The 27,732-nt window shown below is 38.3% G+C and overlaps 2 protein-coding genes and 1 long non-coding RNA gene across 5 annotated transcripts in view; 2 read left to right on the top strand and 1 right to left on the bottom strand.

The window, feature by feature from the left end:
• Positions 1 to 27,732, top strand: part of LOC143378509 (lachesin) — a 351,722-nt gene that overhangs the window by 148,229 nt on the left and 175,761 nt on the right. The window lies entirely within an intron of this gene.
• On the top strand, positions 11,154 to 13,932 carry LOC143378573 (uncharacterized). The gene is made up of 2 exons (XR_013088303.1): positions 11,154 to 11,234; positions 13,706 to 13,932. It is a non-coding gene; the product is annotated as an uncharacterized LOC143378573 (long non-coding RNA).
• The window catches only part of LOC143378523 (uncharacterized), a 497,243-nt gene continuing 480,756 nt past the window's right edge, over positions 11,246 to 27,732 (bottom strand). Inside the window, exons 2-6 of the mRNA XM_076830349.1 lie at positions 13,904 to 14,181; positions 12,185 to 13,639; positions 11,941 to 12,070; positions 11,664 to 11,867; positions 11,246 to 11,574 (exon numbers count right to left, since the gene is read on the bottom strand). Of these exons, the coding sequence (XP_076686464.1) occupies positions 11,297 to 11,574; positions 11,664 to 11,867; positions 11,941 to 12,070; positions 12,185 to 12,283 (711 nt within the window). The 5' untranslated portion in view covers positions 12,284 to 13,639; positions 13,904 to 14,181 and the 3' untranslated portion in view covers positions 11,246 to 11,296. The remainder of the gene's footprint in view (positions 11,575 to 11,663; positions 11,868 to 11,940; positions 12,071 to 12,184; positions 13,640 to 13,903; positions 14,182 to 27,732) is intronic.

The raw sequence follows: 27,732 nt of genomic DNA, 5'->3' as shown, positions 1-27,732 counted from the left end.
ATGCATAAATATCACACATTCACAGTTCGCAGAGGGTTTTTCGAATTAATTCTTCTTCAACGTGGAGCGTGAACGCGTTATAGCAATGATGTTTCTCTATAGACGAATTAAAGAAAGAAGGAATAGAATTCAGTGGGTTCGCCCAATACCTATATTATACTTTGACGTTTTAATTAACTACGCCTGTATATTTGATTACAAAATACAGAATAAAACTTACCCACATCGTTCTATTCAACGTCTTCTAATTACTCAAAGTCGTTTTTTAGTTCTAAAAATTTTTTTTTCCGTTTCATTTCTGCCTTTTTGTGATTTTAATATCTTGTTCCATATACAGTAAATCCTCGTTACCAGCCCGTTTCTACTATGCGTTAAGAGCCCGGCGACTATCCCCACCATTTCTTGGAATCCTTCGGACACAGTGAGGAAACCCGAAGTCGACACGAAGTTGCCGTCGACTCTTTCGTTTCCTCTCGCTCGCTCATTGGCTTTTCTCACTCGCGCCATTGGCCGCGCGGAATAGTGTCCACAACGCGTTAGCAGCCCGCCACCAGCCCCGTTCGTCGGGCTGGTAACGAGGATTTACTGTAACTGGCCTTTCCTCGGCTAGAGATATCTAAACGTCTATCTACGTCAACACTTATCATTTTGTATAAAAAAAAAAACTGTAGCACTATACTGAAACAATTAATGATTTTTAAGTAAATTCACAGTATAAAAAGAAACACACGGGGCACCTATACACGGAATGTGTGAAAACGTCATACAAGTGATAACGGTTCTGCTGTTTAAGAATGTATCGGACCTACCTTCAAGACGGTACCAAGTTGATGAAAATTTGTGAGATTGTTCTTTTTAATCTTCCTGATGTGCTCCAAAAATTTTAAACGAATTCACTAAACGGTTGTTGAGTTATAACGATGTTAATTTTCACTGATTTTACACGTACTCTTATGGAATAGAGACGATCTTGACAAATAAAACAGCTGAAACAATGTTGAAGAAATGGTATCAGTGTTTTCATTTTTTTTGTACATGTAGTATATAGATAGATGAAAATATCTGCCAAGTTACAATTGCTTTCACCTCACCGTTTTACAGAAATAAATTATAAATTGAGAAAATTGTGCGTTATACAGTTGAATTCAGGGCATATTCACTCACAAAGTTTAGGCTTGTAAATGAAGAAATCCGCAAATAATGTTTGAAAAAGTGAAAAATACCATTTGTAGGATTAAAAATATGGCTCCAACTGTCGTTCGAGTTCCTTATATCTAGACTTACTATGCGTGAGACGTAGATATTCAATTATTTCAAATTTCATATAGTTTTGTCTAATATTGTACGTCCGATACATCCTTAAACAGCCGCGGTCTCCGTGTTTCATGGAGGGGAGGCACGGCGGCATCACGCTGGCTGTCCCCCGCCTAGACGGCGACGGTACGTGTGACACACTTCACATGATCTTCACCCTTTTACCGTGAAAACGGTGCCGCATAAACGGACGCCGTGTATTTGCGAAACGGGCCTTAATATCTCGAGAACGAAGCCTCGGATCCTAAAACGTTAAAGGTCTTTTTGAAGTTTTTGTATGAAGATATTGCATGTTACAAACGGTCCCGCAATTTTGGGACACCCTGTAGTATAGGACACGCTGAAGATAGTCCACAGATTTCTTTCTTTCCCGGCCTCTTCAGTTTTGCCTTTGAAAACTATACATGTATACGATCTGTGTTGACATAACATTGCTAACTTGTTTTAGGATGTAGATTCACATTTGCATGCATTTATAAACTCACTGTGTACATCGTGTAAATACAATGAGCACGCGCGCTGCAGTATTCACTGATTCGAAGGCAGGATGCACTAAAGTCGGGCTACCCATTGACGCCAGAATCGTGGGACGTGGAACAAATGCTTGCCCCCACTATGACCTACCGTCGTCCCCTCCCGGTTCCCAACGTACTGCACGCAAGCATATCCCTATTCCTGCCTGTGTGCGCTGCCTGTTCGGCTATTTTCGCCATCAATTCATGCTGTCGAAACCCGAGCGAATGAGTCGCAATCAGGAGGTCGAGAGTTCAAATCCTAGTGCGGTGGTTTTATCTTTTTTTAAAAATTATTCTGTAGTTTCACTCCCTAATTTCTCAGTAGAATAAAAACTTGAAAATTATTAATTCACAAAGCATTTTCAAAGTTTGATTTTTTTTTATTAATGATGTAATTCACGTTACCAAAAACCGATGCAGCTGGTTGACGTATGATGTTAGCCATTATATATGTACATAAACCGAAATGAAAAATAATTCCACTAATAAAAATGTACGTACGGGAAGGTGGAAGACATATATGCAGAAGTTATTATAATAGATACAATTGTAACTATGACAAATTCTAAACTTTACACGCCAATGTAATCGATTTTACTAACAGCGGAAGTCACGAACTATTCTCGGAGTTCGATTACTCAGTCATTTTTAGATATAAGGAGAACACCCAGAACAACCCCAGACAGTAGGAAGGAGCGCTCTCTACCGTTTTCGAGATATAAATTCTTAAAATTGCAAAAATTGAATTCTTACCACCAAAACAGCGTGGTGCAGACGGTAACACATCAGTTCGAGGTGTTTGTATGTATGTTATACGTATTATGTTTGTCCGCGAATTTCTCTGTGTAACGTTCTCGAACGATATGTTGCCGTTAGTTACAGGAGATTCCACAAGTAGAGAGGTTTACTTGTAGAATAGCGGGATTGGTTCGGGTGGCGTGCGATAAAGAAATGAATTTCACGAACAAGAGTCTTTCTTATAACAATAATTAACACAAATGGTTTGTTCAAAAAATTATGGTACGACGTGATGTCGTGGAATTGTAATATAAATTATAATAGAACGAAAATGGTTACGCAACGTCGCGTTGGTCGGTAAACCAGAATACTGTTCGATTTTCGCTCGCGACGCTAGGTCGGTATAATTGGTAGAACGCAAAATTAACTAACTTAAATACCGTTTTGTTTGTTCGATCACCAAAATTGGAATTTGACGCTTAGTCGAAAAGAAATAGAAATTGACGCTTAGTCGAATAGAATTAGAGTTTGACGCTTAGTCGAAAAGAAATAGAATATGACGCTTGGTCGTATAGAAATAATATCTGACGCTTAGTCGAAAAGAAGTAGAATCTGACGCCTGGTCAAAACAGAACGCATTGATTGATATAGAAACAAAAAGGTCACGACACTAAGTTGGTATAGTATACTACAGAGAGAATGACACTTTGGTCGATTCGAATGTCAAGTTGAGAGTAAAGAGAGTTCCTTCTCTCGGAATTGAATAGCTTCCAGTTGCCTATCACCTGGTCCACGCTTTCTAGGATGGGAGCCAAGGTGCCTCTTCCAAAGTGGTCTCAATTGTAGATTTCACGTTGCTTAGGTACTTAGTCGAGCTGCCTAAGATGATAGCCAAAGAGCCTAGTCGGACTGCCTCAATTGTAGAATGTGAGATTGAGCGGAATATCATATGGTACCCAGGTTGCTTCTTTCAAAGCGGCCTCAGGCACAGGAAGGTGAATTTAGTTGAGGTTCAACTAAATTGCCGGTTCAAGCGCCTCGGAGAGAAGGTATCGAATACTGGATGTCTCTAGGACGATCTCTCTGGAAGATCTCTTGGATTGTCTTTGCTGACTGCTGCTGGCGGGCCTATATTTATACCCGTTCGTAGAACTTGGCCCGCTTTTAGCAATTAGCTTTTCGTATTTGGTTTATGCCAATTAGGCATTACACTCGCGTTGCATTAGGTGTTCGGACGCTCGTAAGTTATTGCGCATGCGTACTCGATCCGTTCACGGTCCGCACTCGGTTCACTCGCTCGGTTGAATAACACTGCGCATGCGTTCACTTCGCTTAGTTCCTTCACTGGTCGCTACAGCGCGTTCATTACTCGCGCACACTACGCCAGAGCTGCGCGTCCGTGAGTTGGACTCCGAAGCGCCGAGCTCACGGACACGCTGCTCCGGCGTAGTATGCGCGAGGTGGGGGAAATTCTCGAGGGAACCCGTCCTCGATCTGGCATCACAGGTGCTCGCGTCTTATTGCTAATACAAAATGTTTTAGGTATAATATAACATAATATAAGTATAATGAGAATTAGTATATAAAAGTAAAAGAAAAATTGTATGGCGGCTCGTCGCGGAACGTTACATCCGTAACTACAGAACCGATTTTGGTGAAATTTATTGTATTTAGTTTGGCTTCGATCAACTTAGGTCATGAAGAAAGAATTATCAAAATCGGTTAAGTAGCTTTCAAGTTACACCAAAAACTAAGAAATCTGTTCATTATAATACATTGTCTGCACGGGCTGGCAAAGGACGGAGTATCCGGCGTCCGCAAAACAGAGCAAAACAAAATATCAACGCGTTGTCTTTCTCGTACCGTTTCTCACTCGCTTTCAGTTCCTCTGATTCGCTCTCGTCATCGGCAAGAAAGGAGCGAATACGATCGCTCGGATCGTGTCCCCTCTACGTTCTAATATTATATTATATTTATTATATTTATATCAGGTAATTATGTAGAACAGGTGTTTCCTCGCCGATTTTGACGACCTTGAAATATGTTGTCGGGAACATGATTCTGAACATCCTTTTCCTAAACATGTTACCGCCGCTCGACCTTCGTTTCCGAGATATTCGCGAAAAACTGCTGCTACTGGTACAATGTATTCTGCCGTATACGTACCTACAGTACGCGTCTGTGGCAGAGTATGCGCCAGCCTGGGAGAAAACAAATGATGAAACTGACCTTCGTTTCCGAGATATTTGCGAAAAACTTCTTTTGACTTATACCGACACAACGCATTCCACTTTCCAACTTGTCCCGGGTATTAGTATTGGTTGGGGCTAGATTAGTGCGGGGGTGCGGGCGCGTAAAGCATGGTAGCGAACCGATGTGAGTTTGGCGATGCTAAAAATGAGACTGAGGTTGCAAAATTTAAAATACAAAAAATGGCAGGACGGAAAGGTTCCCGGGTAGGGGGCCTGCACCAACGTAAAAAAAAAGTTAAAAACAAAATTAACAATAATTTTATATTATTATTTCTGAAACTAATAAATACCCGAAGCTACAATTTTAGATTTAGGGTCCACACCCCCTCCCCACCACTCCCCCCAAACCTCATCTCGATTGGCCACCGGTCTCTTTCGGAATAATATCCAAGATTTTGTCTAACTTCGTTGGAAAGTGAAATTGAAGAATAATTAAAAAATAAAATAAAACCGTCGCGCTGGGTTTGGAACTCCAGATCTCCTGATTGCGACTCAAACACTCGGTTTTCGGCAAAGTGGAATGTTCGCGCAAAGAGCCGAATGGGCAGCGCTCACGGACAGAATTAGGGATGTGTATAGAAATACTTTTTTTTCAATCCTTCGCGAGAATGTGCTGCAAATCGTTGCATTTGTTTCCAAGTTGCGCATACTGTTTTTTTTTTGCTTTCCCTTCGTACTTTTGCCTTCACCGGATGTGTGCGCGCTTAAAAATGCTAAATGCAGCTAACTGTATAGCTCCGTCTAATAAAGAGTTTTAAGGTAAACCAAGTATGTTTTTTTGTGTGAGTTATTGCACCAATAATATGCTTGTGTGCAGTGCGATAGGAGCAAAATGGGGGACGACGAAAGTCATTGTGGGGGTTAGGTCTGGGTGTGCACCCCAGGGAAGTCCCCGAGTCTTCGGGAAATCGGTGCGGAGTATGCATCAACATCATGCGCGTGAGGGGGGGGGGGCAAGCGGACGTATCGCTAGCTTGCTCCCGCATCAAGTCCTCCTCCTCAGGCGCACTACTCCGCATCCGAGGACGACCACCGTGGAGTTTTAGTGGGTGCAAGCCCCACATAACCCCTTACCCTCCCCCGAGGGTTAGGGGTATCCGTTAGGGATTTCTCCACGAAAAAAAAAGGTCTGGGTGTGCAGTGCGATGGGAGCAAAATGAGGGACGACGGTAAGTCATTGTGGGGGTAAGCATTTGACCCACGTCCCACGAATCTGGGTCTACCGGTTAGGCTTGTCAAGACCACCGAAGGTAATCCTCGCTTCACCATTTGCCCACCTCTATGCCCTGTCCTCCATGTCTCTTCACTTCCAATACCAAGGCAGTTTGGTTCAAATCTTATATTAAATAGGAGATTTTATACATCGACACGGTTTTTGGAATTTTAGAATCACACATGTTGTTTAAAATGAAACCGGTATGTTTTTAATGCTATTAGAAAAAAACACAATAAATCCACTTCAACGATATCAATATCGTATAATTTTATTGAAAATTTAAAAAATTAAACGTGTTTGAGAAATACATATCAAACAGACAGGTGAGCTGGCCGTTTGCGTCAAACAAAGGAAGTCAATGGGAAAGCAACAAAGGGAACAGTAAAATAGAACACGAAGGGGGAAGAAAGAATATACTAATGAGAGAAACAGTTATGAGTAAAATGAGAAACCATGTAAATATACGAGTAAAAGGGAAAAGTGAAATTGGGAGTTAGTGATAGAAAGACCGCGATATGCTTGAGAGATTGAAACTGCTCACCCATAAGTCTGTCATGTATGTGTGACAAGCGTCGAAGCACGTAACATACATATGGATACATCTGTACGAGATCGAAGAAGATGGGATTATGGCTGACCTGAATTGTAATCGGAGAAGTGACTCTGACAGGCCTAAACCGGTGGCTCAAACTTTAGACCAATTCTTGTCATAATGGTGTCATGTGCGTTAGTGGAGCCTTGTATTCGAGATTACGAAAGGACTTCCTACCTAACTGATTACCTTCAGAATTGGCATGGTAGTTTCTGGTAGGCTTCATCTCTAAACGTACATGTAAGTGCATATATAATTCTGAAATCATGTAAGCTTATACTTCGTTTATAAGCGAATTTGAAAATACTAGTGGTACTTCAGTTGCTGATAAATACAACAATTTTTTTTGCTTATGGAGGAAATTTTTCCTCATGAAAAAACTGTCTCGTTACTTACTACTAATGACATTGAAGTTAACCAAAAAACTATGACATATTCTGTAAACTAGCGGGAAACGAGAATGAAAATATTTTTATTGTACAATACCATAAACGCCTTTCCAGAATTTTTATTATGGAAATGCCATTAAAAATAGTTTTCTTACATTGCCTATAACGAATTTTATAGTACGAATGAACCTTCCAGTTTTAATAAAGGACTTAGAAATTTTTCGTCCATCGTTGATGGCGGAAAATGGATATTCTGTAGGAGTTTTAAGAAATGATGGTAATAGATAAGATTTAAATAAACACAATTACCGTATGCAAATTCCCATTTTAGCATCTCATTAAAATATCATTAGATACTGTTGAGAGCTGACGATGAACCTGAAAAAAATGCGAATCCTGTTGGTCCGAATTTTATCTCTGTTCTTCGTTATGCATGTAACTAATAGGCGCAAAGAATTCACAGAATTTTATCTCATATATTACATCTGTTAGTTGTATAGAAAAGTTCTTTACAGACGGAGTCAAAAAGTGAATTCAGAAAGGAAGGAAGACTGTTTGTTTTGCTGTCAGTCACCAAATGATGTTAGGTTGTTATCCTCATCCTCTGAACTCATTAACGGATACACCTCGCAGTATGTGTCTCATTCCTCATGCGCACTGCATGTGTTTTTACATTTCGCTTTGGTAATTGGAGAGATTTTTCCAATGAGAAGGAATCCAAACACAACGTAATTCGGACTTTGCGGTCCCATTTATTCATGTGTGAATTGCACATTACGTGTAATTAAAAATAGCCCGAATTACGTTATGTTTGAACTCATTTTGGTAGGGAAAACCCATCTCATCTATCAGTAACTCTCCCAATGAAGATCTATGAAGAATATACCCTGATAGCCAGATCTGGGCAGCAGAATCTGACGTCAGAACTGCAGCAGTCTGTGTCCGCATTTGGCTGCGTTCTGATGTGCCGAGCCTGAAGTGCAGTGCCTGATGTCAAATGGACAGCAGATCGACAGCAGATTTCGCCGTCTGCTAGGCACAGCAACAGCGCCATCTGTAGGCAATTGCTTGGTAATTCTGTATCTCAGATGGCGCTGTTGCTGTGCCTAACAGACGGCGAAATCTGCTGTCGATCTGCTGTCGATCTGCTGTCCATCTGACATCAGGCACTGCACCTCAGGCTCTGCACATCAGAACGCAGCCAAATGCGGACACAGACTGCTGCAGTTCTGACGTCAGATTCTGCTGCCCAGATCTGGCTATCAGGGTAAGCATTTAAATTTAATTAATGTTTGCCTCATGTCACACGCCGATTTGGATTATTCTTGGCTATGGTGCGTTGTTTGCCTAAGTCAGTGAAAGAAGGGTCATGCGTTTCGAGTAAGTAAAATAATGGTAGGGGCGGTCTGCATATATAGAACGTGGGCACGGAGCACTCAGCCATACGAGAATTATTCTATTGGCAATTTCTTATTTCCGCCACGCAATCTGGTGGCGAAAATGAAAAGCATTCAAATCAGGTTAGCTGTCACATGTAATAGGGGAATAGACACTGTCAGTATCGTTTTACATCACTTGAATTTGAAATAATTGGTGGATATTTTACACAAACAATGGAAGATTCATCGGGAATTAGGTTTCCATCTGTGGAAACTAAAAGCAAAATGTACTGCTCCGTATATGGTTGTAAGAGCAAAGCCAGTATCGACACTACAATCCGTTTTCATTACTTTCCTAAACCTAACGAAATAATAATCATTAAAAATGATTTTGGAAATAATGAGAGAGTTAGTTGGTTAAAAATGTGGAAGCAAACATTAAAAATAGGAAAGGAAGTATCACCTTATATGCAAGTATGCTTTTTACATTTTAAACAAGCCAATTATTTTTTCCTAGGTAAGTGTATGTATGATTGAACACATAATCATAACTATTTAAATTTACAATGTATGTTAACTTTTGATGTAATAAGTTAATTGTTAGTTTTATCATTTGATATCTCAGACACAAATGGGAAAGGAAGAAGGTGTTTAAAAAAAGATGCAGTACCTTCATGCAACTTGCCAAGAGGAACGCATGAGATACCAAAAGAAACTGAAGTAAATAATGAAACACAAAATCGACGTCTTCAAAGAGAAAAGAAGAAACATGTTGTGCATCAAATGATCTTATTAATGTTGATCTCTGTACTCCTTCTACTTCCAATGTAAGGGAGGATGGAAATATTGAAAACATTCAAGACATTATAAAACTCATTAATGTTGGTATTCAAGTAAAAAGTGGAGACTTAATAACAGACTTTAGTGAAACTATTACACTACAAGAAGATTGAAATACTTTAACTTGAATAACTAATTTTGAACTTTTAAATACTATAATAAATGTGGTGCAATTGGCATATCCACAATATAAGTTAATAAAAACAAATATTCGAAGCATAATTATAATGACGTTAATGAAGTTAAAACACAATATTTCATGTGCAATTTTTAAAGTATTATTTAAGCGACAATCAGTTTCAAGTTGTAGAGAAATTATTTTAAATACCATTCACATGTTATATCACTGTTTAAAGGAAGCAATTCATTTTGCAACTAAGGATGAAATTTCTAGAAATATTCCAATTTGTTTTAAGAATTTTAAAGATGGAGGGGTGGTATTAGATTGCACAGAAATATTTATACAAAAACCAAAGAATTTATGTTGCCAAATAGCTACTTATTCACAATATAAACTCACATACAGTATTAAGTTCATGACAGGAGTGACTCCTGGTGGCCTTATATGTTTTATTAGTAACATGTATGGTGGAAGAACATCTGATAATGTAATTTTTTTAACAGAGTGGCATCATAAATTGTGTAGAAAAAAAATGATGCTCTCATGGTTGATAAGGGATTTACAGTTGATAAATTATGTAAAGACCATGACGTAAAATTAATTCGTCCTCCTTTCTTGAAAGAAAAGTCACAGTTTTCTAAGGAAGAAGCACTTATTGGTGCTGAGATTGCCAAAGCTCGGGTGCATATTGAACGATCCAATCAGAGACTCAAAACATTTAAAGTTTTAAATTGTCGAATGCCCATAGGATTAGTAAAGAAGGGTGAACAAATATTCACAATTACATGTGGGATTGTAAATTTGACCTCACCAATTTTGAAAAATGATAAATTCAATTAATTATTCAATTCAATTAATTTTATATTCAAATAAAATAATCATTTTTATTAATAAAACAATGATAATTTAATATAATAAATACACATGTTAATAAAAAAATTAGTGTTATTTATTAAATGCAACATTTTTTAGAAAAAATTAATGCAGGCATGCTCGACAGACGCGCTTGCGGGCGCGCCCATCCCCACTTCTTGGGTTCCGAGTCCCACTCAGTTGTCGAATTGGCTTGGCCTTGAACGCTCTCGCCAAGAGGACAGTTGAGCCTGCATGTTCTATAACAGGCCTTCCCAAGTAGGGGAAATGCACTCCTAAAACAGATGTTTCGGTTCTCCCTCCACCGGTGCGCCTTCAGCTAAGGTGGGACGACTCCTACAACCCTCTCTCCGAGGAGACAGTAACGTCGCTGGGAAGCATGTTGGGCGCTTTAGAGCGAAAGTACCAAATGTGTCAAATTTTTATAGGAAATTTCATAATGATTTAAAAATAGTAGGAAAAATTAAAATTTAAACTAGTTTAAAAATTAAAATTTAAACTAGTTTAAAAATTAAAATTTAAACTAGTTTAAAAATGAAAATTTAAACTAGTTTAAAAATGAAAATTTAAACTAGTTTAAAAATGAAAATTTAAACTAGTTTAAAAATTAAAATTTAAACTAGTTTAAATTTTAATTTAACAATGTATGTAATATATTTTTTGTAATTCTTTTTACGTCATTTTGAAATGCTAGTTTAAATTTTAATTTTTCCTACTATTTTTAAGTCATTATGAAATTTCCTATAAAAATTTGACACATTTGGTACTTTCGCCCTAAAGCGCCCAACATGCTTCCCAGCGACGTTACTGTCTCCTCGGAGAGAGGGTTGTAGGAGTCGTCCCACCTTAGCTGAAGGCGCACCGGTGGAGGGAGAACCGAAACATCTGTTTTAGGAGTGCATTTCCCCTACTTGGGAAGGCCTGATCTAAAATACACGGGAACTAATTTCTTATCAGGTAAGGAACTAATATTTGATCAGATATTTTTTTGTATAAATATTCAATGTATAATCATGAAATATATTCTTTGTCAAACATTATTTATTTAAACTTTTCTAGAAGACTTTTTAACATTTTTTGGTATGGTTTTGTTTAAATTTTTCTTCAATTTTTTTTTCATCCTTTTCTTTCTTTATTTTTAATTTCTGTAATCTTTCGATCTTTCTACGTTCTTTTTCTGCCTCTGCTTCTTGCTTTCTCTGAACTATATTTTGGCGATAATCTCTCCATTCTTCTGACGTTGCTACCGCAGGTATTTTATCCATTCGTTTTCTCTTGTTTTCTGTTATTTTTTGTTGAGGCCGATAAACGCATCTTTTAAAAGGAGATGGAATTCGAGAATCTTCTGAAATGAAATGTAGATATACATTTAGATCATATTACCTGCACATAACTATTATTATTTTAATATTATTAAACATGTGCTGTTTTTACTTTTCTTGGTTGATTCTTCTTGAAGGGACTTTTTGTTTGATGCAGGATTCTCTGCGGTAGGAATACTTTCCTGCGAAGCGAGGTTCGGTTGGATATTTTCAATTAAATCTGAACTTGTTTCTAAATTATTGTTCGGATCCATGTTTTCGTCACAAATTGCATTTAATGCTTGCAGAGAATCTGCTATTGTTAAATTTGAATTTTCTGTAATAATAATTTGATCATTGCTGTATATTTTAAAATTTTTATTTGTTAGCGATTGATCAGCTTTTATTACCTTCAAGAGTTCCATCTTCATGCACACTAAATTCAAAATTATCAGGGATACGAATATTATTATGTAAATTATTATTTTCTATAATAACTGTTGAACGGTCACAGAAAAGTTCTTTTATTGGTTCAGAATCCTGATCGTGTAACAACAACAACAAACAACAACAATAATTTTTAAATCAGTGAAATAAATAAAAATGAACAAAAAATAAAATAATTTTCATTGATTGTAATCTTTATGAATTTACTATATTTGTTATACTTTCTCCTACTTCTGTGTGATTAATTCGAACATCATTGTTGTGAACGGCTTTAAGCCAAAAGTAAAAAAATTTGATTTTTCTCATCTCCAGTCCAGACCCCAGTTGGTCGTGCTTGTTTAAATAACTCCAATGTATTTGGTTCAATGTTCCTTTCAATATATTTCACACAACACGAGACTACTTCATTTTCCACTTCAAAATTGTCTGTGTTGATGTTTGATTTCACAAGTTTTGAAAAATTAACGATATCGGCTGAGATTGGGTGCTTTAATGGGCCACAAGCTTTAAAACCATTTTTAAGATTTTTTTTTGTATCGAGCAGATCAATGGCTTTTTTCAGTACAGGTGCAAAGTTTACTTTATCGACAGATATTCCATTATTTTGTATCCTCCAATCCAAGATAACTTTTGACCAATTCAGCTTTAATGGTCGAAATACTAACACATCCATCGGTTGCAATAAATATGTCGCATTTGGGTATAATGCGATCAATTCAATTTTATTTTGAACACAAAAATTGTTAAGCGCCAATGTCAAGTGGGAGTTGTGGCCGTCAACGAATAAAGTAATTGGAAATTCAATATGCATTTGAATACACCACTTATAAAAATTATTGGTTACATATTCAAAGAAGCTTTCCTGGGTCATCCATCCATTTTTTAAATGCCCTAAGGACCAACCTTTTGGCGCAGCCACACATATACTATAAGGAATTCTTTCATATGGATATAACACCATAGGTGGAGCAAGCTGACCTGCTGCTTTCCCTGTTACTAAAACAGTTACACACTCCTTTTCGTCAGAAGTGATCCTGTTATATGTGGTTTTTTGAGTCCTCGAGGTTAAAACTTTCTTAGGCTTAGGATTTAATAAAAAGGACGATTCGTCGCAATTGTAAATCCTGGAGTCATTGATTTCTAGGAAATTTTTTGTTTGTAGATAACTTTTAATTTCTCCAAACCAGTTCCGAATAGCATCCTCAGACACCTCAGCTCTTCTAAGCGTTAAATTTTGTGCAAATTTTAATGCCACCTCTGGTGTCGACTTAAAAAAGATTTATACCATCGTTTTGATGGCCTTCGATTAATAAACGGTGTCTGTCGTTTTTAATCCTTTACTAATTTCTCAGCACTATTTAATAATAAATCGCGGTGCACTGGAAAGCCAGTAGCACTCATATGGTGAATCCATTTTATTAATCAGTTCTGCTCGTCTGAACATACTACCGTCATTGGGCCAGATCTTTTTATCACTTCTTGTACTTCTTGATCTTTTTGGGCTTTAGTAGTAACGGCGGAAAGGACACGTTATATTTTTTGCTGCACCACGCACAGTGATTTTATTTTTATTTATGTCCTCTAGAGCTAGTTTTTAGAGTTCGTTCGGTATAATTTTTATAAGTGCACTTCTTCTGCATTTTATGGTTGTCGAACACTTGTCTGAACAAAATAATCGGATACTAAATAAAAAGAAAGTACCAAATAAACTTATTTTTAGTATTATAGCATCTATCTTTAATTTTTTTATAATTTTATAATGTCCTAACCTACTTCTTATTCAGGTGATCAAAAATTAGTTCCACAAGAAAAAATTGAAACTAAATAATGATCACTGACTTTTAAAGCAAAATGATACATATAATACTAAAATTCTTGCACTACATTGTGAAGTAAACTATTGTAAGCAAAATGTATGAAAATAACCTTTAATACCGCAACAACCAGCAAAGAAATCGAAGAGATCTCTTACTTCGAACAGAAAGAGATGGCGTTCAACAGGGGCTTCCTTCAAGTGAGCTACCTTACACATTTATTTTCACGAAAACTAACAATACTATCTGCTTTCACAGACAACACATATATTTTTGAATTATCAATTTTTATGTTAGTAATTATTTCAAACAATTACTTATTTACATAAACTTAAAAGAACGATTTATTTCATGAACTGATAAAAAATTAGGGCCTGATCAAGAACTATTCTCCCTGTCATTTAAGAAGGAACCTGCTGACCGACGAGTTTAGACCGTTTCTGCGCAGGTTGACGCTCATTGGTGCCGGGAGAAGCCACTATTGGCTGTACCCCCACCAACGCTTTTTCGGAGCCAATCAGCTCATTCTACATGCGCGAAACGGGTTGCTTCTTAAATGACAGGGAGCATAGTTCCTTAACGGTACACCCCATTAGAGTGAATTTGGGCAGTTAACAAAAATAGCATCGTAATCGGGAGGAAATTCCTTATATAATAAATTCCCACAAAGGTTCAGAATTTTTTGAATTTCCGGGTTCGGGATATTCCCTTGTCGGTTGGGTATTCCTGATCCCAGAGTTTCCTGCATTTACCTATTGAAATGTTGCTTCAAGTCTACGGGCAATTGCATTGCTTCTTCTGATACATACATATATCTGTTCGCGATTAGGTGTCACGAATGACGCGACTTTGGTTTCCAAAATAAATTCACCCTTATCAGGGCCCTCGCCTGTACCGCTTGACAAGGAGACTGAACGACGTAAACGGAGTGTGAGTGAAACAGCGCACCAGCGAGAGACCATCAGTCGACGGCGACTTGAGTCATCCAGTATTAAATATGAAAATGTTCATATTTCTCATTACACCTAAGAGTGTTACCACCAATGGTTTGGTGAGTTTATGTCCACGAAAATAAGTCCAGACGCGAAGCAATTGGGTCTATTTTTTCTTATGAATACCCGATTAAGACACGCACTACGTTCACTAAAAATGGAACGAATTGCTCCATGCTTGGGATCATTTCCCCCGAGAAACCCTAAAAACTCCATTGGTAATACTTTCATCGACACTTATCAAAAACATGAATATTTTATCTGGCCTGTCGGTTTTAATGCTCTCAGCTGTCAACGGGTGGTCTACTGGGACCCGAAGGTCCTCGCTCGCAGCGAGACAGCTAAACAGTGGGGTGGGTAGGTCTTTCTCGATAATCCGAGCCCAACCATTTGCATGCGCAGCTTCATGTTGCACGTCAAGAAGTATTATTTTAACACGTTGACTGCCGACCACACCTATCTGTGTGATCTCTGTTCTATGTCCAACTCTGATTACACCGATCGAAGCGATCGACAGTCAACGTGTTAATTACAATTAGTAATTGAGTTTGTAAGTGCAATTACATTAGGCATCATTAAAATCATGCACTGTTCATTAATTTTAACTAATTGACCAATCCATTTATTTTTTAATTCATTAATGCAGTGCTCTGATGAAGAACATCGTAATACGGAGCCAATATTCTAGGCCCTAGAATCTACGGTATTGTCAAAGTGCAGTTAAAACGCGCGCCACTTCATAGTCGTACTATCGTTTCGTAGCATTTATACGGGGTGATTCTCTAGCTGGAGTCGTCAAACGCGATGCTCGCCAACAATCATGTGTCTCGCTGAGTTTCGTGGGCTTGGTCGCTCGAAATACAACGTTGCGCACTAAGCACTGACGAATCTGAAGTTCTGGAATTTCTACTCAGATCTTTGCGATAGTGACGTCAATCGATTCCTTATGTATTCTCGATCAAATTCACCCCAAAAATAATATGATTCAGACCATAATTAAGGAAATTACGTGAAAAATTTATTTGCAAAATTGAAAGCCCGTTTCATTAAAAATAGTCCGATTTCAATAATTTTCTGTCAATTTCCATTGGTGTCACTTTCATATTCATACGATGAAAAATAAACAAATTCTGTTTCTGTATAATCGATGACAACATCGCAGTAGCACCGGCGAGTGCATTACCGCATATGAAAAGCTATCGAATAAGCAATTGCAATCTAAAGTCACTATTGCACCAATACAGTTTTATATATAATGCTTGTTCAATAACTGCTTTCTGCATAGGACGTTTAATTATCTTATAATAAGTATATAACTTTCAGCATGGGCGTAGCTAGGATTTCATTCAGGGGAGTGGAGGGGGGGGGGGGAGGCAATAAATAGTGAAACCATTTTTGTTATTACAATTTATATACGTAGGTGGGAATCAATATAACCGGGGTCGTGTAATGCGAAATTACTTCATAATATATTTTATTTTTACTTTGTAATATACTAATTTAATTTTGGAGGAACGATTAATTTACTGTTTTCCTGTGTCTTCAACGTTTTGCTAATAAAAAAATGCCTAACCTAACCTAACAAACTTCATTTTCTGGGGACATCTCCCCTCATCTATTTTTTCTTTTCACTTATAATTCCTTACTGTCAACGTAGCATATTGTAGCATAAGCACATTTCAAGTAATTAAAATGTAGGGGAGACCGGGGCAGAGTGTAACAAAAAAAGTTTTCACAGTTTTTTCACAGTGTTTTCCTGATCAGGAAATAATTTGCGTACTATTTACATATGTGGTAAACTCATTCATTGTATGTACGTGACAAAATCTTGGACACTTAGACATCTAACTTCATCTTAAACAAATCTGAACCTTTGCTACAATGTGCCCCAGTCCGGGGTAAAAAGTAACACCATCTAGGGTAAATTGTAGTACATTTGTTTTTACTTATTTAAATACAAATATGAACATAAACAAATATTTGTAAAAAATATAAATGAAAACACAGATCATTATTAAACATTTGATATACATGAGTTAAATAGTAATTGCTTATTCATCTGATTCTATCAAAATCTTCTCCGGTTTCTTTACTTTTGCCTACATACTTTTTTTCTACTTTTTGGATTCTCGATTGTTTTATTGTCCGTCTAGAGCATCTTTTTCCGGTGTGTCAGCAAATAGCATGTTTGCTTTATCACCATTTAGAGCGGAGTAAGTAGAAACATGTTACAATTTACCCTGAGCTTGAATTTTTGCGTTAAAACGCATAAAAATCTCAGCAAACGAGAAACTAAACATGAAATTACTAAAATGCGTATACATTATAATAAACCATTGTGTACTGATTCGTTTGCGACAAAGAAGCAAATGTTCAAACAGTTTCTAATGACGGTTAATTGAAATAAAAGTACTAAGACAAAATTTAATTACGTACTTTACATACTAAAATTCAGGGCTTTAACCACAAAATGAATACATAACGCTCGTTTGTGTCAGTAAAGCCGATGGTGCTAATATCGTCAAGTAGCTCTCGCATGCTGTGGGTTACCGGATTTGTCGTTCAAAAGATTTTACTTATGTTACAATTTACCCCGTGTTACAACCTACCCTGGTCTCCCATACAATGAATTTTCTACGTTTGACCTACCAGCAGACTTTCCGTTTAAATTTTTACAAGTACAACGCAACAGCTGGGAATTTCTTTCCACATTCAGAATAGAATATCGAAGTAGCAAACAGCTCCCTCTCGCGTTCACAAAGTAGCCGCGTATCTATCGGTATTACCATTTCTGTGCAGAAAAAAACTCCTGTAATACCGACCTGCCAAATCGGCGAGGTCACGTGACGTATCTGCCCCGTTAAACACACCACGCTTGCCGAGTCATCATTACTTCAGAAAATTCCGTTGTTTTCAAAAGATTCCATAAAATTCCCACGACAATAGCGGTTGTAAAGATCACCCATGGCAGAGCTGTGTACTACAGGAAGCCATTGACCCATGCCCCAAGCCAAGGGCCTTTTTCGGGTATCGGCAGGTGCCTAAAAGATTGACGCTAGTGGTTAATGTCCTCACCAACCCACACACCCGCTCTTATTATCGGGTGCACGCGTCTCAGCCACACCTAGGGCCTGGGGTTAACGATTTACCATAGAGGTTTATCTCCTCATGGTCCAGCCAGTTAGGGAAAGACCTCCGCTTTCTCTGGCACCACTACCACCGGGACCAGGTCCCGATGGATTGTTGCGACGCCGTGGAGTTCACGGTGTGCCTGGAAGCTCCCCGCCACCAGTCTCCCTACTTAGTTGTTTCATAATACAAGCAGGAGATGCCGTAAATGAATCCTTACTTCCCATCCACGGGCGGGGGGGGGGGGGGGGGCATCCGTTTCGTTCGCACCTTGCCGCAGGCTAAACGTACGACAAGATCTCAGGAGTCAGAGGTGGAGATGGAACGAATGGTCTTGCTCCGGTTGGGCCCGGGTCCTCGCCTCCAAAAGCCGGGAGCGGACGACCGGACTTTACAGCTGGCTTGGAGGCAACATTAGTTCGAGTGGGATTTAGACCGTCATTTGCCAGATTTCTCCGACGGATAAGAAGTCCGTTCCAAAGCGGTGAGCTCATTTCTGAACTCGTGCTCCTTCAGTACCGAGCATCTACACCAATTGATATAAACACATGGCGACTCTTTGATCCTGAAAGGGGTTGAAGTCTTTATCTCATAATATTTTTGTCACTTCCCTTGTCCTAATACCCGAAATATGTTTGTTTTAATGTGTTAAACCATTTCCCAACCGTCTTACTGTGCAAAACTGGCAAGATCTGTTGCGGGGGAACAGAGAAACAAAACAGGTAGTCCGGGGGCTGCGCGAGATCCAGCCTGCGTCGACCTCCTTTCAAATTTGTGCTTTGCTGAGCCCAGAAACACCTAAAGAAAGACAGATGGCGATTTGGACCCCTCCGCATACGTTATTCCTGCGCACTTAACCCTCCTGGACGTACACACAGCCAGATCTGGACCCAGCGGTTAGCTCTTAGTTGGTGATGGAGAATGTCTCGCTGGTGCGTAATTTCACTCGGTCTACCAATTACATATTGTCTCTTGCTCCGGCTGTACAAGGACATCCGTTAAAGTTGTAACCTAAGCGCGTGCGAACAGACGAAAATGTCAACACTCACGGACGAATTCCACTACAACCATTCACCGACCCGGCGCGATGCCCTGAGCTTGGAAAATTTTAGGAATTAACGTCGCAAACAGCTATCTGGAATTTCCTGGCCCAGGTTAAAGAATTTGGGGTCTTTTTCGTATAACTTTGAACTGTAAAAAATACTGAAATGTAATTTGCGCTGAAAAATGAGGAAACATTATTCCCTGTTAATGATGGATAATTTAACTTATTTTATGTTTATTTAATTTTTTTTATCAATTCTTTAACCATAATTGTTGTGAAAAGCTTTTGTAAATTGTTTATTTGATATTGTATTTAATGATCTTTTAAAATTCATGGTGTAGATAAACAATAGGCTAGTTGTTTTGTATCATTACGTTCATAAATTCAGAAATTAAATTTTTATTCAATTATGTGTCAGTTCTGCAAACCTCAGAATCTATTGTTCTGGTTTTCTTTCTTATAATTGTATCCTTAATGCAGTGCATGCTTAGGTCAGACGTAGAGGGTAACTAATGGGACGTGTCTTTGATTGTAGCGATGTTTGAATTTTTTTCAACAATTTTTGTGTCTGAATGTTTTAATCTTTTAGCTACTTAACGCCACGTCTATACTGGCTTCCGTTAATGCCATTTTTTAGAACGATGCGCCATTATTGTGGCTTTTACACGCAGGTGACGAAAAATCTCTCTGTACAGGGGTATAGCCCCGCGGTCAACCCTGGCGTAGCTAAAAAATTTTAAATTAAGACGGTTACGAGACCAGTCGACATTGTTTTGAAACCTCATTGTAGTAATCTGGGGTGCGAGACATCTTTTTGCGACGTTAATTTGGAAGAGACCATCCTAAAATTTTCAAAACTCGGGCATCACTGCTGTCCAGTGGTCGCGGGCAGCCCTCCGAACGCTGGGCCAGTGAATGGTTGTAGTGGAATGCGTCCGTGAGGCGGTGTTGCCATTTTCGTCTGTTCGCGCGCGCGTAGGTTGCGATTTTAACGGATGACCCTGTATGTGAACGGTTACTGTCGACCAGCACGCATAGCTACAGGTGGGGATTTTCACAACGACTTCACTACAATATCAGTTGCACGTATTTTTTACACTGTTAACCTCCGTTTGGCGGATACAGGTTCCATTTGGACCATTCTATATGCATATCAAGCTATTATCTTACTTGCCATGTATTAGTACCATTTCATTGAAAAATGTATTTTGTAGTTTAAGAGGATTAAAACTTGATATGTTGAATAATTATGTGTAGTTGATCTGGTTACCTGTCAAATGATTATTAATGCACTGGTGGATATAAATATATTTATTATTTAGGGCGTTTATAAATATGTGGGACAATATTGCAGGATAATGCTTAGTTTTGCAGTTATGAGCATTTTTATATTCCGTAAAATATCAGCCCGTAACGTCTATTAAAGGGTATCCGGCAGACTGGGGCGTTCGTCAGTTGGCCTAATATACTATATTTTCATTCATATCCTTTCCTTCGTGCCTTTTAAAAAGTAAAGGCGAAATGATAATCAATATATCGATCCGCAGAAACACAGCTGGGTTACGTTAAATGCCACTTTAATAGCCGTTCCGGACGCGTGTTTCACGAAATATAAAAATGCTTATAACTTTAAAACTAAGTCTTATCGGACATTTTCGTATAGGTACCAACTTGTCTTATTATCTTGATGAGTAGAACCCATCCTGAAAAATTGTCCCACATATTTATAAATACCCTGTATAATGGTAGATATGAAAGAAAAAATAATAATACAAGATTAGAACTCATGTTGTTGTGCCTAGGCAACGCCCAAGCACACATAATACATTATTCGAGAATATTTGAGATGTTCCTAAGCTAATAATAAGACGTTCGCGAGCTAACCGCGACTGTACAAAATCAGCAAAATACAAACGCTTCGTCGTAACCACATATGGTAACGCGAAGCAACGACACAATGCCTGGTAGCGAAACAAAACCGATATGACTCCGTAAATCGAGAGACTCGGGGTCCGATTCTCAACCGGATAACACGGCAAAAACCTACTTGTATACCTCAGTCTAAGGTCGTGTTCAGATATATTGGCCGGTGAGCTCGATTTCACGAGCAGCGCGCGAGAAGAAATCAGCCACCACTGCCTGAAGATCGTGGATTGGCAGTTGAAGTTGCTGGGCCCCCGAAGGGTATGTGGGAACCGAACGAAGACGTAGGCTGTTGTTTATTCTTAGCGTAGTAGTTGTGTGCGTTACGAAGCTGTGCGTAGACCAATACGAGTTGAAGCTATCGAGAAAGAATCAATGTTCTGACTAATAAATCTCCTGAATTTTTTCGGACCTAACGCACACCTATTCTGATGTATGTATTTCTACGTTAAGAACTCGGTTTGGCCTACACGTCAGGAGCTTGGCGCTATCCCCACCACTTCTGACTCGCTCTTGTTCTGCGAAGGCGAGAGCGAGATGGATCGAGAGCAAGGAAGAAACGAGAAAGTGGTGGGGATGCTTCGCTGCGTGTATACGTACCTCACGGGCACCGAATCCCTACTGCGCGACGAGCAGGCCTAGCTCGAGAGAGACTGAGAACGTAGAGAAAAGGAGCACCGAGGCAGGCAAGCGGTGTGGTGGGAGAATACCCCTCACGAAACTCACCGACCAATATATCTGAACACGACCTTAGTTTAATTGTTTTTGAATAAAGACTTAGTCTTACCGGGTCTCCACCAAGGCTTACACGAACAGAAACATGTTTCGCGAACGTTTTCGTCTGTTTTCGTCATGTCCACACCGCCGCGAACACGAACAGAACTCCGCGTACGAACGTTCTCGAAGATGTTCGCGCCGGTAGGAACGCAGCGAACGAACATTTCTGACGATACCTGGCGATCCGCATCCCTTTCTATTGTGGGACTGCTCGTAAACAGGCGACCCTCTACGACCATTCTGGCGCTTCCTTCTGTGTTTTTCTGGATTTATATGCTTTAAAAAGTAAATTGAGGTTACATTTAATCTCTTTTGTCAAACAGCGGTTTACAGAATCGTGTTTAAAATATACTTCTAAGTTTATTTTCGTTTAATGTTTGGGACAATAAGATAGTAGAGATATTGCGGGACAATGCAGCCAAAGCATTTGGCCATATTAACTCTTCTTCTCATAACTAACATGACCATCTCTCGCTGCAGAAAGGAGAGATGGTCGAGTTATGAATTTTGTATTATTTTTGTTTATTTTTATATTTTTTATTATTATTTTTGTTCATTTAGTTTATTTATTCACTTTTGTATTCATTTGCCTTGCTAATCGCCAGTAGGTAGTTCACTTTTTTTTTATGTGTTCTTTACTTGTTTAGCGTAAACAAATTAAATATAAATGAATCTGTAATTATATTCACTCATAAATAATTTTGCTTTATCCTTTGTTAATTTTCCACGAATAATTATGTGACTGGTCTCTGCCAACGACGAAAACCATCTCTCCCGGCACCTCGGGGGAGGTGGTCAGATGTCATGACTTCAGTTTTCAACCCGATTTACAATAAATATTGTCTTAAAGCAAATATCGACCAGTTTTTCTGAATCAAAATGAAATTTTGAACGTATAGGTTCGTTCTGATAAAATAAGTAATGTCTATATATTGGTTTTAATAGCCATTTTATATTAGGTCCACCACGTCTTCCGGATTTACCCTATCAGCGGAACTCAAATTTGTCCGAATTGCGTCGTGTTTGGTATCATTTTTATTAGAAATATCTCACCCATAAGTTGGAAATATCGTGATTAAATATTCTAATATTCTGTTAAAGCAAAAAATCTAAAAATTTTATTTGTGCTTGTCACGCATACTATTTCTGTGGAGTACCTGCTGGCGGATGGTCGTAGAGGGTCGCCTGTTTACGAGCAGTCCCACAATGGGAAGGGATAGCAAGGCCCAAGTTTCATGCGTTTGAAAAGGGACAAGAACGAGAAAACAGCCGATGTTCTTCACAAATGTTCGAGCCTGGTGGATCACCGGATTGTGTTCGCGAACACCCTCTCTCCACGTCTACCGTGACCACCCGGAAGATTTATCGCCTATTAGTAGGGTCATATGTTAGCGAACACTGTGTATTTAGCGCCCACACCGAGACGAACAGCGTGTTAGCTAACATGTTCGCGAGAAAATGTTTTTGTTCGTGTTCGCCTTGGTGAAGACCCGGGGTTAGTCCACCGGTAGATTCTCATCTTTTAATCACTCCCGAATCCACGATAACGCCGGATCCCATGCCAGTCATCACGCAGGGCACAACAAAATCTATACATTTTTAGTGGTAGTGAATGAATTTCTCGTGGGGTTTCCCCGACAACGAGAAAAACAATGGGTGATACGCAGCGTCTGATGCGTGCTTCTCGTACCGCGCAAATTCGAATTTGCGCTAACAAAAGCTTTTGTTTTACAAGTGTATGCTATACATGTGTATAAGGGGTTTATATCATGGATAAATGTATGCCCTATATTCGCTATAAGGTTAGGCTAGACATTTACCGTCCAAGAATTAAACGGTTATTTTGAAACACAATCAAATCGGCGTGATTATGGCAAATCTGTGTGAATCATATTCAAAAGAGCTACGAATTTGTTACGTTTCACTGATATTATAAACATTAATATGCACGTACATGAATAACTAGCTTAAAGTACCCGGCGTTGCTCGGGTAAAACTTCGATTATTACAGAGTGTTAAGAGGGTTAAATAAGGGGAAGGGGTGGGATATCCAGATTTCATGGTAGGCTATATTTTCCGCAAGGCTCTAGAGAGTAATTATGCAAAATTTGGTCCAGATCGGTTAAAAAAATCGGGGAAAAAAGTACCCTATATTCCTGGTCCTAGACTACGTATATACAAAATTTCAGAAAGATCCGTTGCGTAGTTTCGAAGTGATTGAGTAACAAACATCCAAACATCCAAACACACTTTCGCATTTATTATATTATATTATATATTATTAGGATACATTTACATAACGTGAAATATTATAATTACGGATGGTGCCATTTTATGCGGTTATCCAAAACCCTAAAGAAAATTCTTTTGAGTATTTTGTCTTGTTACTTTTTGGAAGTAAACAACGTATATAAGTTCGCATTAACTACATTTGAAAATTTGAAGGAATGAACAAGATACAAGGGGAAATGTAATGCGCGAGAATTTTGGCTGCACGCTGCGTTCCTATATTTACAAACCTGAACTGCGTTTGGAGGTTGAGCAGGTTGTAAACTCCATTGAAAATTTCGCTAAAAATAAACTACCAGAGAGATGTGTGACAGGATACTTGCCAAAAGGTAACAAGGGTCTAAATAATAAAATATGCAAGCTTGCTTTGGAACGCATTCAACGGCGTAAAACCTTTTGAAGTAAACCTATAGACAGCAGAAGCATCATTAATTGATAGCTGTACACTAGCGGACATAAAAGTTACCACTATTTCGATTTGTTTTATTTATTTTTATTTTTTTAGCATACATTTGGGACTGTGGTATGTTTAATATGCATATTCTGATGGAGAATTTAAAGCTGTATAAAACCCTTTAACTGGGTTTTTTTTTAAGTTGAATTTATTTAACTGACAAACAAAAGTGTTGTATGACATTGAACGGGGTAACACATTTTTGGGGCCGACAAAGAAATTACCACGTTTAGTATCTTTTTAGGTTGTCCTACCCATACAGCACACTTCGTGGCGGCAACGTTGCAGGATGGTTGCAGTAACCTTGCATTGTTGCATGATTGCAGCGCAATGTGGATGTAACATTGCTGCGACGTTACCGTGCAACATTGCACGGGGCGGACATAGAATTATTGCTGCATAGTTGCATCAATGTTGCGGTGCAATATTGCACGGCAACGCTCCTACAATATTTCCACAATGTTAAAGCAACGTTGCGCCAGTATTGCGGCAACGTTCCTGTAATGTTGCCGCAATGTTGCTGCAACTACCATTTGAACTTAAAATATTTTCGTTGTTTTTAATCATACGAGAAAATGTCTAAGGATATCAATGTTTGCTTCAGAGAGACAATTATTCTGACAGAGACGATTTTTGTCTCAAGGTTATATTTCCCGAAATTTCAAGATCATCGATGTAAAATAAAATAATAAAAATACAAATTCAGCCATGTGTAATATGTTGTCCTTTTTGTCTAGCAATCATTTTTTTCCTGAGACATTTTCTCGTATCATTACAAACAACGAAGATATTTTAAGTTTAAATGTTAGGTGAGTCACCCTGTATATTTTAATGCGTAGAATGGCACATGGTGGAAGTTGTAGTACATACCTACTAGTGTTACAAAACCCTAATGGAGTTTGTCAAAATGAGTCTTCGTTTTTGAATAATTTGAGATTAAAGTTTTGCATGGTAGGACTATAAGTTCGAATACGTTAGCATTCTTATCAATCAGTGGTTGTAGCTGCGGCGGTAAAGTGTTCACCTACGACGCTACAGGTCGCCGGTTCGAATCCCCTTGGGGGAAAAGAATTTTCTTTGAGAAAAAGAAACACGAGCTTTATACTTCTATGATTCTGCACACAATATATATACACCGTTATTTATATTTTCGGTCCTACTGCCCGAAACGTTGCACGAGGCGGACATAGAATTATTACTACACCCTTGCGGCAACGTTGCGCGGAACATTGCAATCTTACACTGCAACCATTCTGTAACTTTGCTGCAACGAGAGGGTGTGCTGTATGGGTAAGAGCAAAAGGTGCCCCCACAAAATATTAGATTTTTTTTATTAATGTTCAAAGGTGGTAACTTTTTGATGGCTTTAAAAATGTGTTGTCTTGTTTAATGTTATATAGGGTTTTTGTTTGTTAGTTATATAAATTCAACTGTAACTGGGTTTTATACAGCTTTTAATTCTCTTTCAGGATATGCTTATTAGGCACATACTGCAATTTTAAGTTGATATTAAATAGTAATAGACGTAGGGTGGTTCGAAAAAGTGGTAACTTTTTTGTCCGCTACTGTATGTCCTACATCCCGATTTTGGAGAACGTTTTAATAATGCGTCGCAGAAGAGTATCTAACAAATAGAAGGATAGCGAAAAGAAGGATTTGCGGCACACAAGGGAAGCAACGAAGGATGCCAAGTTTAAGAAAAATTAGTTGAAAAAACCAGCAGCCTGTAAAAGAGCTTGCGGGTTATGGCCCAGGAATAGCAGATTAGGTAATTGTAAGTCTAGGAATATTCTAGCAACTATATATAATATATAATATATAATATATAATATATAATATATAATATATAATATATAATATATAATATATAATATAACTACCACATGCAATAAGATTGTTAAAAATAAGTATATATTAGTTTTTCTATAAATATGAAATGACTGGTTCGGAACAAAATTTGTTTTTCGTTCCAATGGAAACGAAATATTTTTCAGCAGGAACGATATTAGCTGAAACGAAATTATTATTGTCGGAGCTGAACCGAAACGAAAAAAAAAAATATTTCGTTCCAGGTCTCTGTTAATTATAATCAATTTCTACCGAAAATTAATAATTCTATTTAAAGAATTTATACACACATTTATTTCATCCTAGGCCTTAACTTTTAAGATCTATATGTAGTATAGCTATTTGTACGGAACCCGGCAAATTGACGGATCGGCCAATTGTATAAATAATCCTAATATATTTGCTTTATTCGTGAAATTATTAGTCCAGTAATAAATATACCAGGAATAGAAAATTTTCTACTAATTAGAAGTCATAATATATCGGAGATATATTTGCTGCTCCGGATCCGATATCTCAAATGATATATCGTATGACCTCAGAATTTATTACTGCTTTGTTGATATACACGAGAATAAAGAACGATCTTCCGTAGCTATGTTGCAGTCGTACACTGCATTCCATATAAGAGCATACCGACGCCCCTACCGATTTGCGACCGATCTGCGCAGCTCCCACTATTACCCACGGTTTGAACCGCACGCGATTGGTCGTGGTGGTTTCCAAGGAATAACTGGTACATCCCAAACGCGGGACCTGACCGTTGTCAACGTAAACAACGTCCCGCACAAAAAGTTAACACAGAGAGTAGAGGGCCGTGTGTCGGAGAAAAACATAAGCGGTTAAGTGGGGAGTCGGGCGTAGCAACGCTCCCCGAAGGTCGTGCCTGCGCGAAACAGGTATGCTCTAATGTGGAATGCAGTGCAGTGTAAGGACGTTTTGCAAAGACACAGTGTAAAAAAGTTTCAGTTATTGTGAACAGATATATTTGCGAAGAAAGTGCCCACTTATTGTAAGTATCTGCAATAACATAACGGAATTTGGACATAGTATTTGTTTTATTTTGACCAATCACCTTCTTTAGCAATCATGAGTAAGTCAAGAAGAAATAACGATGTATTGAATAAAATGTTCATATCAGTGAAGATTGTTTTGGGGTTACCACTTCTATGATAATTTCTGGGAAAATACTTTTTACTTATTGGTAATTTATTTAGACGTGCAGCTTAATATTGTATATACTTTAGTTTAAGTTGATATTAAATAGTAATAGACGTAGGGTGGTTCGAAAAAGTGGTAACTTTTTTGTCCGCTACTGTATGTCCTACATCCCGATTTTGGAGAACGTTTTAATAATGCGTCGCAGAAGAGTATCTAACAAATAGAAGGATAGCGAAAAGAAGGATTTGCGGCACACAAGGGAAGCAACGAAGGATGCCAAGTTTAAGAAAAATTAGTTGAAAAAACCAGCAGCCTGTAAAAGA

Source organism: Andrena cerasifolii, chromosome 2, assembly GCF_050908995.1.
Source record: "Andrena cerasifolii isolate SP2316 chromosome 2, iyAndCera1_principal, whole genome shotgun sequence".
Lineage (NCBI taxonomy): Eukaryota > Metazoa > Arthropoda > Insecta > Hymenoptera > Andrenidae > Andrena > Andrena cerasifolii.
Note: the sequence above shows the minus strand (reverse complement) of the source record. Positions and strands in the feature narration are given on the sequence as shown.